The sequence below is a fragment of the Gallus gallus genome, chromosome 3, assembly GCF_016699485.2.
Source record: "Gallus gallus isolate bGalGal1 chromosome 3, bGalGal1.mat.broiler.GRCg7b, whole genome shotgun sequence".
NCBI classification, from domain to species: Eukaryota; Metazoa; Chordata; class Aves; order Galliformes; family Phasianidae; genus Gallus; species Gallus gallus.
Window position 1 is genome coordinate 56,962,375 of NC_052534.1, and position 12,380 is coordinate 56,974,754.

The window sequence follows — 12,380 nt, forward strand, 5'->3', positions numbered from 1 at the left end:
TAAAAAAAAAATTGATTATAGAAAAGTATGACTTCAGTGGGAAATGTTTCCAGTATTATATCAAAACTGGATGTTGGACAACTGGACTATTAGCTTGTTAAATCTTCTTCTTATCTCCTATTGGTTTCATTTCTTCATAGCGGGACTTCTATATGAATTTTATTATTTGTTTTACTATTTGTAAATACATGATTTCTCCCCTCTGCTACTTTTTCAGGAATCCCATGAGCAGTGTGTCCAGTGGATTGTAAGATTCATTCATAGTCAGCACAGTCCTAAAAGAATTTCTTTTCTTTATGACTGTTTAGCAATGGCAGTTGAAACTGGACTTCTACCACCCAGGTGAGCTAAGATGCATTGAGTTCAATACATGGAAGTTGTAGTGTTGGAGGGTGTTCTGTGAGATTATTTTTGAAGTATTGCTGGAGAGTACATGCTTATTATCTGCCGTTTATTCTTGCGTTGTCTTCTGCTAGGATGGTCTGTGAGTCACTGATAAACTCTGATACACTTGAATGGGAAAGGACGCAGCTGTGGGCATTGACATTTAAATTGATCCGGAAGATCATTGGAGGTGTAGATTACAAGGTATCTTCCCTATGTTTCTTTTTTTATGAGAAGATATATTACTTTCTGGCTTTGTTTCTGTGACTTTGTTTGCTTTGTTAATGAAATAAAAAATTCAGTGAGACCAGATTTAATGCTTTTTCGTAAATGAGCTTTACCTTAATAGGTAATTATGTGCAGATATTCAACTCTTCCTTCTCTTTTTTACTACACTGTTGTTTTCCATCCCTTTATTAATTACAAGCTAAGTAACCCTAAGGCAGTTGCACAAGTGGTACACATAGAAAGGTATTACTATCAAATAGTAAAGCTGAAGTTTTTGCATCTCCTCTACTTCTTGTTGCTACGTACGAAAAGGGTCCTGAAAGCTTGAGTCTTTAGCAAGGTACAAATCCAACACAAGTGGCAGAAAACCAAGTGTCTCTTGCAGAGCACCACCTCACCAGTACTAGAAGTCTTGTTAGAGCAAAAACCATAATCCACAGGATTGATCTTTAGGCAATCTACATAAGCTCGTTGGATGTCTCTGGATGGTCATAAGAATTTTAACAGTCATTATTCCCATCTGGGGTACGCTGAGGTTGTGAAATTCTGGAAGGAGTTTAACGTCATTAATGTTCATATTCTCACTAGCAGTGTGCCTTCTAACACTTAGTAATAAACAACTGATTTTGCTGAAAACGCTGCCTGACCGTATTTATTGTGTAATCTTTCTGCCAGAAATAAAGAACATCAAGGAATATTAATGTTGTTTGCTTTCTTCTAGGGTGTACGTGATCTGTTGAAAGTGATCCTAGAGAAAATCTTAACAATTCCCAACACTGTGAGCTCAGCTGTTGTGCAGCAGCTTTTAGCAGCAAGAGAGGTAGTTACCTGAATTTTATATACCACTATAAAGGGAGACAGGCCTTGTTGTTTTACCACTCATCAGTATTTAATACCCAGGGTGGCTTTCTTTGAGAGTTGGTATAGATCATCAGCAAAGACGTGTTTTTTGTGCTCTAATTGTTTCTGTAATTGTGTTTTGTACCTCATACAAGGAGCTTTTGGGGGATGCTGTAGGTAAGGAAGAGTCAGACCTTGTGTTTGACTTACTGAGGTAAGCTGAATGAGAGAAGGTACTGAGATTAACTTCATTCTTTCTTCTTAGTGAATGAAAGTACTAGTTGATTTCAGTGTTATGTAGGCAGGTGTAAGGGCATAGATTTACTTGGGTTTAAAGAAAGCTAGCTTATGCTAGAACAACTAGAAAAAACGTTTAATGTAGTATCAAAGTTCAACTTAAGAAAAAGTATATTAATTCTTACTGATATGTATTTTTGTGGGCTACCTCAGGATAGTTTATAGACTATATCTTTGTTTACCTTATTCATAGGCTTTTTACACTGATGTCTTTTTCTACTTACAGGTGGTAGCCTACATTTTAGAGAGAAATGCATGTTTGTTACCTGCCTACTTTGCAGTTACAGAAATCAGAAAACTATATCCTGAAGGAAAACTTCCCCACTGGGTAATGATGAGATCTAAATTCATGCAATTGGTTTTCATAGAGCAAAACTCTAAATGTCCTTTTCTTTTTTCTTTTTTGTTTTAATCAAATGTAAGATTTTAAAATCTCTAGTTATTTTAGTAGTTTTCTGTTTACCTTACTAAAATGTATAAACATTTTTAGTCTTAAATATTCCTTATCAGTATATGCAAATTAAACTCTTAACCTATTTTTGTTCCTCTTCTCATCCAGTTACTAGGTAACTTAGTATCGGATTTTGTGGATACCTTCAGACCTACAGCAAGAATAAATTCCATCTGTGGTAAGAGAACAACTTCAAAACAAATTAACTATTTCATTTCATATGACAGAATTTTGTTGTATTCTGGGGCATGTATTTACATAAGCAAGATGATTTAGAGCTTTTATTTCATGTAGTATACTTCCTTTTGTCAGTTTGTTTTAGGGATCTCTTCAGTTTTTGTATTTTGACTGCAAGTTGATAGTGAAAGTATACTTTTGTTATGTGCACAGCTGAATAATTCCTAACTAGAGTAGACCTTAGGAAAATCATAACTTTTCTAAGTGTAAGGATTTTGAGCTACTTCAGGTTCACTGGTATGTTAGCCGTAGAATGTTTTCTTATTTCAGTTTCTGATGGAGCTCCTGTAGCTGCTCAGCCACTTCCATGTTGTTGCAGACAAATAGTGATGTGTAAACATTTCTTTTCTAATTGAGTACTACCTTTTTCATGAAAGAAAAGCTCACCTTAATTTGTTGCTAGAAATAAGCAGAGTAAAGTTTGGCTGTTCTAATTGTGATGCATCTTGCTGTTGTCTTAAAACAAACAAACAAACAAAAAACCTTCTATTTACTTGAAATGACAGCTGCATTATTTCATAGCTTCAAGAAGGTTTATTGCAACCAAACTTAGTCAGTGACAAGATTAAAGATGCAAAATCATCTATATTGTCCCAAAGCACTTTGTTTCCAAAGCATGTAGTTATTCTACATGTTAAAAGAAAAAAAAAAGTGGTTGAAGGGAAGATTGAAATACTTATACTTCTTGTTTTATGTGACAATAGTATGGTCAGTTTGGATAACAGAAGGCACAGGATTTGAACTGACAGTGCAATTTAGGTCAAAGTTGAGGCACTTAAATTTAGGTACTTTGGTGCACAGGGGATTCAGTTCAGGTACTTCTGCTTAAGCAACTGAAATAAATCCCAGGTCTAATCTAGGCTGTCTTGTCTAAATTTACTTACAAAAAACTGTTGGTGTGCAGCCTACCGAATCACACTGGACTCCACTGACTTAGTTGGCTAGATCTCCATTGACAGTAACTGGAGCGTGGGCACTTAGATTTGACTAAGTTCATCTTTGGTACATACTTGCACGCATCATCTTGGGGGATGAAAGAAGGAAAATGGAAAGAATAGGTTATATACTTACAATAGTAATGCAATTTTTGGGGGAAGGGTTAGTTAACCAAAATTTAATCCCTAGTCCACAGTGGCATTAGAGCAGTCTTTGAGTGAACTGGAAGCTCTTTGGGCACAGAAGATGCTCCTCTTAGAGTAAAATAACAGTGTGACAATTTATGGAATAAGTTTTTATTCTGTTTGTTTGTTTTTATGGTTTGCCATACAATATGAAGTGCTATATTTTTTTCCCATGGGAGTTAGTGTTAGTTATTGCAAATACTTCTTATTTTCAGTGTACTTAGTCTGAATAGATGGGGATTTCATTCCTTAGATATTCTATTAGCTGAAAAGTTGAATTTCCAATTGAAAAATATAATCAACCTCAAACAGTTCCATGCTAAAAAGAGTTAAACAGTAGAAGTTTAAGGAGAGCATAAAAGTGGCTGAGGCCAGGTTTTGCATCAGAATGAGTAACAGTAGGCAAACTTCACTGTTTTAGAATTCATAATGTTTCATTGCATATAGGTCGCTGTAGTCTTCTTCCTGTGGTAAATAACTCAGGTGCTATGTGTAACTCGTGGAAACTGGATCCTACAACTCTTCGTTTTCCTTTGAAAGGTCTCTTACCATATGATAAGGTATGCCTTCCCAATCTTCTAAAACATAATATTCAAGAAATACAAAGGTTTTATTTCATAAGGAGGAAAAGAAGTTCAGTGGTAGATACCCTACTGTTAAAGGCAAGCTAACCTAGCAGTTAGTTATAGATGTTTTTGCTGTGATATGTATTTCAACCTTTATGTGAGGTACCTTTAAAGTAGCATGTGGTGTAACTGCTATGCAGGATGCTGAAGAAAGACATTTCGTGGTCTTTGTCAGTGTATGCATGTGGGAGTAAGCAAGAGCAGAGAGTTGAATGAAAATTAGTTTAGCAATGAGGAGATGAAAAGAGAATGGGAAGATAGTTTCTTTTCTGTACTCTTTGTTATTCCATAGGAAAGGTTATTTTGCAATTCAGGTATAAGTTAGCTTAGATAAACTTAAAACTCTGGAGTGTGAAACAGTGGCATACTGAAAGAATTAAGACCACAGCATCTCAAGACTGTTTTCAAAAAGCATGCTGTTAGTTAAAGAATGTCTTTCTATTTGACCCCCATAACTCCACCTCTGAGGAGTAGCAATTACTTCCTCCTTTCTTTCGGGTATCAGCAAAAAGGTTTGCACCGCTAAATCTGCATGGGTAAAGCACTCATTGCTGTACTGCTTAAGTCAGTTAAATGAGATAGCGTTAACCATAGTCTTGAGGCAATATATGTTTGTGTGTGTTTGCTTTTTTTTTTTTTTTGAAGGATCTATTTGAGCCACAGACTGCTTTGTTGAGATATGTGCTGGAACAGCCGTATTCGAGGGATATGGTCTGCAATATGCTAGGTCTGAATAAGCAGGTACTGTACTGTGCTGTAACATGTGATTTAATTCTGCATAGAATCTGCACTATTCTTTTTCTCTTTTCTTTGCTATAGCTAACTAAGCAAAACAGTTTAGGTCCAGAGAGTGATTTTATTTATTTATTTATTTTTATTTTTATTTTTTATTTTTTGATGAGATCATATTAGGTTAATTGGACACTGTTGTTCCTATCATTTGTATATTGCTTTACGAATGTTAAATTGAAAAATAGAGATTTAAAATATGATTTTTTTTTGCATTGCTTTTTTTTCCTATAAGGCCAGCCTCAAGTATACCTTTGACAGACAGTAGGAAACTGCTAGCTCAAAAAGAAAAAATGGTTATTGTTCACATCAGTTTTCAAAACATTGTATTTTGTTATATTGGCGTGTTACAGTACTAGAGAAATGGAAATCTGTGTTTTGTTTTATTTTTTTTTTTTCTTTTTATAACTTAGAACTGGGAGGGCTTAGTCTGACTTGGGGATCCTTGAGGCTGGCCTCATAGTCACTGTTTTGTCTTTTCTTTTTTTCTTCCTTTATTTTTGTTCTGTCCTGTCTTGTCCTGCCCATCCTCCAATGCTCTAGACCTTGAACATTGCTCAGGTATGTTCACAACCTTACTGTTGTATTGTGACTAACGATACGCTGGCCGCTTTGTAGCCACTGATTCCAGTTAGAGAATACATGTACAGTCAGGGCTTGAAATTGGCAGGACCATTAGCCAAGGGCAAATTCTCAACACATATCTCTTGATATTTGAGAGATGTAGCATAAAATTGACAGTCAGTGATCCTTTGATGCAAAGATTTTGATTGGAATGAACTACCATTTCCTTTACGAGTCACAAGAACTTTTACTGCTGGAATTTTCAGATGAGTAGAGATTCATAGTTCAATATCTTTCCTTGTGCAAGTGGAAAAACAGCCACTGCACCTGACTGTAAAATTTTAAACCTGCAAATACAATCATTATTTTAAAAAAACAGCACCGTAATTAAAAAAAATATAATAAGGAAAAGCTTTACTAGTGGATTTTTTTTCATTAGGAACCCTTTGTAACAAACTTCCCAACAGGTAATTATTATATCCTCCAAACTAGGTCAAAGAAAGTACTGAGAGAAGTAGTTCCTTTAAAATTTGCCTACTTACGTTTTCTTTGGTTTCTGTTTTATTCTTTAAAAACAACAACAAAAAGAATAATGACAAGCCTGAGAAAATCAAACAAGCAGACTTTGTTTGAAATTTAAGTATAGATACTGTATTTACAGTCCATCTTCTGCTACAACAATTCCACTCCTACTTTAAAAAAAGAATCTTTTGAAGATTTATCAAATAGCGTTGCTGTTTGCAATACTATAGTGAAGGTTGTGTCAGTGTTTCCATTTAAGAAACTTTTTTCAGATTTGTCACCTGACTATGAAATTTACATGATCCTGAAACCTTGTGTATACATTTCCCATTTTAAGTGAAATACGCGAATGCTCCAGTGCTCCTTCTGGATTGAGATAATGGTTTTGAACATGCAGATACCTGCATCTTCATAAATGGTATGCTGAATGCATCAATCTTTTGGATTTGAGATTCCTAAAGCAGCTGAAATGTTTAACTTGAGGAATGAGCTGCTAGGTTTAGTGATCAGATGAGTAGTACTTGTATTCTGTGTCTATTTCTGTGTCTACATCTAGATAATAGATCAGACTTTTCCTCTGTAACTTGTAGTTGGTAAACTATACAAGATCTATACAAAAATATTTATTGAACCCATTTGATTTTTCTAAGCTACTTGTGTTCTATGCCTTAGAATCAAAAAATGTCAATGTTAAAAATGCTGGTTTTTTAATTTCTGCTTCGTTGTCCTCTAAAAATAATTAGGAAATTCGGTTGAAGTAATGAAATACATTGAAGTTTACTTAAAATTTCTAGTGTAGGAGCTTCTACACAAAGTTTCAATCTAGCATGAAATTTTATAGCCAAGGAACAAACTTGAAGAATGTAGCTTATAAAGGAAATGCTGACAGAACATGAACTATAGCTAGCTGTGCTGCTACGACTACACCAGCATAGGGATGTTAGGCTGTTGAAAATTTATGAGTCGAAATAGAAATTTAGAGTAGGGTAGTGTAGTGGTATAGAACAGAAAATGTTAAATGTTCTACTTAAACGTTTACGTTGTTTAAAACAACAGTTGTAATCTTCTAGGTACAAATTGATGTTATAGTTGGGTTTGTTAATGTAGCCATTGACAAAAAGTAATAATGTGCTTTTAAAAGTTGTGTAACTGCATTGATGTTTTCTGTAAAATGGCTGATAATTATGTATTTTATTGTTAGAATGGGACTAACGTGTATACATTGATTGTCACTATAATAAGATGCTTAGCATTGCAAATAGCACCAAGTACAGAAGCACCTCGAAGTGATAATCAGGCATTCCTTTTTACTTATATGAAGCTGCTTGTATACCCTATCAACTATTCACACAGATCCAGTTGCAGGATTGGAGCCTTCATTTGAATCTTTTGCCATCACAGTGTGGGTATGGTTCAGCAAATCAGACATTTGCCCTAGTCCTTGAATGTTGTTGAAGATGAACAATGACGTTCTCTGGTTCAGTCCTAACTAAGCAGATACATATTAGAAAAATGTTCCCTTGATCCGTCTCTGAGTTGTGTAGAAAATACAAACCCAGCTGTCCTGCTAACCTTGCAGAGAGAAACACAAAGGTAACATTTGATACATTTTTAGATTCATATGTTCCTTTCAGAAATTTAAGGTTTGTTGTGGGATTTTTATGAGCTTTTTATATATCTTTATCCATTATGTGGGTTTAAGTCCAGATGCGGTAATGCCAACTTCAGAATATTCCTTCTGTTGGAGTCTTGGGGTGGTTTTTGGTTGCTTTCTTTTTCTTGCTAGTGCATACTTCTGACTGGGGTAGTGTTTTCTTTTGTATAGCTCTGTGAAATGGCTTGTAAGAAGCCTGGTTCTGTCGTGTCACTTCTATATTCATTGTTGGCTGGGTAATGCTCCCTTCTCTTTAAATTATTTTTTAAATAATTTTGTTGAGGTATGCCACAGTCTGTTGGGTTTTTGATTGTTGTTTTTTTTCTTTGGAAAATGCTTAACAGTTAAGAGTATGTTAATACACTGATGCCAAATTAAATACGATCTCCAAGTTTAATCTTAAAGAAGTCCTTAAAACAGTTGCATATTGAAATCAAGTTTCAGTAATGTCTTAAAACAGTCATGAAACTACTTGGAACACTTTGATTTACGTTTTTACTTTATATGTACGTAAAATTTTGCATTAGAAAAAGTTCTTTTTCTTGCATAATTAATCTGGATGGCATTGCCTCTTAACAGTGAAATTGATTCCATGTTTATGTTAAACTTTGATCTCTCTGTGTTGAGGAAAATTTTAAAACAGACAACTTTTCATGTCTTGTTTCTGTAATGTTATACAAACATTTAATTGGGAGCTATAATATTAGTGATTCTGTAAATCGTCAGTGGTGATCTGTATGAATGTATGAGATTACCTGTGCCATATCTGTCCTGGTGAACGTATGGCTGCAGTCTGTCCTATCTACAGACCAGAATAGTTTGAGGAAGATACTTATTTCATGTCTGCCCATGCATTGTGGCAGTAGAATTAAAACATCAAGTGAAAGGAATGATGTAATGCAAAACCTGACTTTCCCTTTTAAATGTGTTGTGTATTGATGTTGGAGACCTGCTTTCTGATATTATCAGCCTTAGCTTGGCAAAATACTTAGGCTAGGGGTATGATTACTGTTTTTGATATATTTTTGGTTGTCTGTGTATTAAGAACACTTGAGTGCATTTTTCTTACTAGAAAATGAGTAAGATCCAATGAGGAAAACTGTAGAATGCCCACTAATCTTAGCAGAAATAGAATCTGATATAATACAAACAACTTTAAAGACTAGTTTTGAGTCTTGGTAGCATGTAATTTTGGAAAATGGAAAATGACTGTTGTGTCATTTCATGTGGAAACTTTGAGCTGGACTTATGTATAGAGACAACCCTTTCTTGACAAGTTTCTTAGACTCTGTTTGGCCTCCTGAATCCATTCTTAAGTTTAGAGCTATAGCTCAAAACTATTAAATGTTGTTTCTTTAAATTATTTAAAACAATAGTAATCTGCAGATAGACTCACTGAGTTCATAGAATACCTTACTTTTAGGAGGGTCTTTTTTTAAAAAACAAAAAACAAACAAAAAAAAAAGCAACTGAGGATTTGCTGTACTTCAGAAAGGTACCAGTAGTACGTTGGAGGGCTGTCTCGGAAGCTTTAGTGTCAAATTGTCACAGTAGAACTTTTTTCCCCTGTATTTCTTTATGGTTTAGTAGTGTTTTCAGTGCTGTTATGTATTTTTCAGACATCTAAGGATTATTTCCAGAGCAAAATGGAGAATGTGTTAATGTGTTTATGTAATGAAATTACAATCTTTTCTTTTGTGAAAAAAGAAAAAACAAAGTGTTTTTGGATGTTGTATTTTTTCCATATATATAAAGTACATCCATGTACAAAATTAGGCTCTTTTTAGGCATTCCAAACCACAAATTCCTGTTTATTTTTGAGGAAAGTCAGCCCTCGGAGATCTCAGTGCATACTGAGATGCTGTATTTCACTTAGGAGTGCTTAATAAGACAAGACCCCAATCCTGCTTACACATTGCAAGTGCAGTATTTTATTTTGAGTAATCCAAAAGCTATAGGTACAAAATTTGTGCTGAATGTCTTCGCTGAAAATATGCAAAAAATGCCAGAAAAGTAGTTAAGCGAGATGGAGTGTGAAGTTCTACTATGTTACTCATAGGCTACTGTACAAGAATGGAATGATGAATTTCAGAGTAAAAGAATGAATTTAATTATTTCTTCCCACTCATAAACTTTTTCCCAGTCTTAGAATTATTAAGATAGTAAAAATTCCTACTGGAAATTCTGGCTTTCTTTTTAACAGTAATATTTTCCTGTTGTATTCTTTGAATAACTTGATCCTAAATTAATATAGCCTAACATGATTAGGCCTGTGGACATTAACCCAGTGCTTAGCAAACTATTAAATTTCAAGCCCTGTACGTAGTAGTTTTGCATGCCAGATTATAAACTAGTCTGTAGTCTTGTCTGTTGCACCCTGCTCTGCTTCATAAGTAGTTGCTCTGGGGGAGTGGGGGTGATGGGATGGCAAAAAAAGAACCACCCAAAACAATGAAATCAAATTATTCTCAATTGGAGTCTTAATATTGCTCTCTGTAAACCTGTAGTGTGGTTGATCTGTGACAATGGCGTTGTGTACTGGACGAGAAGGTGAAACAGTAACTGATGCTTTCTGTTATAGTTAGAGGTTTGTGTTAAGCATGCTTCAAGAAAACACAGCTAGAATTGTAGCTTTCTGCAGTTTGGGGCTGGTGAAGAGCATGCAACAGGGGATGCTGTTCAGTATATTTTATCAATTTTTCCTATTTTTGCATATCATGTTTTATTAAAAACAATCTCTTTGTTTTCATGGCAAAAGATTACCGTTGACGAATGTTAGAACAAGCATCCCCTTTCAGCATCTCTCTTTCCTTTTGTTATTTCTTACTTTATTAATTAAAAGGTTTTTAGGCTGCCTGGCTAGTAAGTCAAAGAACTCATCTAAGGCATCCCTAAAATATTTTGAGTATTTGGATAATCTTTTTAAACTCTTTTTACATATGCCTTATTGCCTCTAGTAAGGCAAACTGCATTTTCATGGTTAGTGTTTGAGCAGCTCAGTTCCTTTTCTTTTGTATCATTTAAAGTAGTAATGTTTTCTTTAAGGCTGCATTATGTTACAGGTGTTAGATGTAAAAATTTTGCAAATGAAAGAAAAATGGGACCATTCCTGAAGAGATCATAATAAAAAAACCAGAAGTTAAATTATTCCCGTTGTGCTAGCACTGTGAATTTAACTGAAATAAGTTACATTCCACACTGTTTTTTGTCCTTAGTAATAACACTGTACACATACCGTGTAATAAAAGGTTGTTGTACTTGACATTAGAATTGATAGTCTTCATATATAAGACTTATGATCTGAGTTGCGGACTGCTGGTAGTGGTTCTGGTGTATATACATCTGTAGTAACATATGGACCTGAAAATAAATAAATAAATATAATGTGTTTCTTGATTATTGCTGAAGATCTTTGGAGAGGGTGTGTTATTTAAAATTATGTGTGCATTTGCACAACTCGCTGTAGCAGTCAAAATCCAACATGTGGTATGTACATGGAACAGTAATTACACAGAACATACCACTTAGCTTAATTTTCGAGTCTTCTTGATTCTGTATTGCACCAGGTGGTGATGTGTCTGTAGGAATTTCAGTTTTGGGGGGTCATAACCAGATGTTAATTCTGCTGCCAGTTGTAGGTGAGCACAAAACGAGAGTGAGAAAGAGTAGAAATAGTCATTAAATACCTGTGCTGTGTATTGGGATGCTTCCTCTGGTTTTGACAGTATAGTTGATCTCTACTTTGAAATTTCTTTAAAGAAAAGGGGTGAAAACAAAGAAAAGCAGCAAACAACAGTGTATTAAAATAATGAATTATGTTTTCTGTGAGTGTAAGATCAAAAAATAAATATTCAGCACAAACTTACTGAAAATACAGGCAAGAAATACCAGATGTTTTGCATACTGATGATCTGTCTCTTGGAACTGAGTACAGAATAGTGCAATGCATGATAAAATGTGAAAAACATCGTGACCTGTAACGTAGTGCAGCTTTAACACAGTGGCTTATCCTTAACTTAAGTTCAGACTTCATTTCATGCTTCCCAGCCTTCTGTCAAAGTACTGTACTGTAATTGCAACTGTACGAGTTCTGTAGTTAATGGCAAGGCTTTTGGAATACTGTATCTGATCTCTGCCTTACAGCACAAGCAGCGCTGCCCTGTGCTGGAGGACCAGTTGGTGGATCTTGTGGTGTATGCCATGGAACGGTCTGAGACTGAAGAGAAGTTTGACGATGGTGGAACCAGTCAGCTTCTGTGGCAGCATCTCTCCAGCCAGCTCATTTTCTTTGTGCTCTTTCAGTTTGCAAGCTTTCCTCATATGGTCCTGTCACTCCATCAAAAGGTAAATTGTTTGTATCGATCCCTGCTGGTAAGAGAGATAGAAAAAATATTAAATTTTAAAAATAAACATGCTCACTCTCCTACTACTTCTTCCAAGAAGTACCTAATGTGTAACATTTTGTTTTCTTTCGTGTTGTGCTCTGTAGAAGTGACTCGAATTCTCAAGTTAGATTGTGTTAGACTGGATGTATGGAAAACATCCTTTACAGTAAGAGAAGTGCACTGGAGTGAGTTGCCCAGAGAGGTGGTGCAGACCTCTTTTCTGGAGACATTCAAGGTCAAGCTGGACAGAGCTCTGAGCAGCCTGGTGTAGTTGTAGGTGTC

The 12,380-nt window shown here is 35.2% G+C and overlaps 1 protein-coding gene across 1 annotated transcript in view; it reads left to right on the forward strand.

Moving 5' to 3' along the window:
- MED23 (mediator complex subunit 23) overlaps window positions 1–12,380 on the forward strand; it is a 34,863-nt gene that overhangs the window by 2,684 nt on the left and 19,799 nt on the right. The window contains exons 4-11 of the mRNA NM_001389486.3: window positions 218–342; window positions 477–588; window positions 1,334–1,432; window positions 1,976–2,077; window positions 2,309–2,378; window positions 4,006–4,118; window positions 4,830–4,925; window positions 11,857–12,057. Of these exons, the coding sequence (NP_001376415.3) occupies window positions 218–342; window positions 477–588; window positions 1,334–1,432; window positions 1,976–2,077; window positions 2,309–2,378; window positions 4,006–4,118; window positions 4,830–4,925; window positions 11,857–12,057 (918 nt within the window). The remainder of the gene's footprint in view (window positions 1–217; window positions 343–476; window positions 589–1,333; window positions 1,433–1,975; window positions 2,078–2,308; window positions 2,379–4,005; window positions 4,119–4,829; window positions 4,926–11,856; window positions 12,058–12,380) is intronic.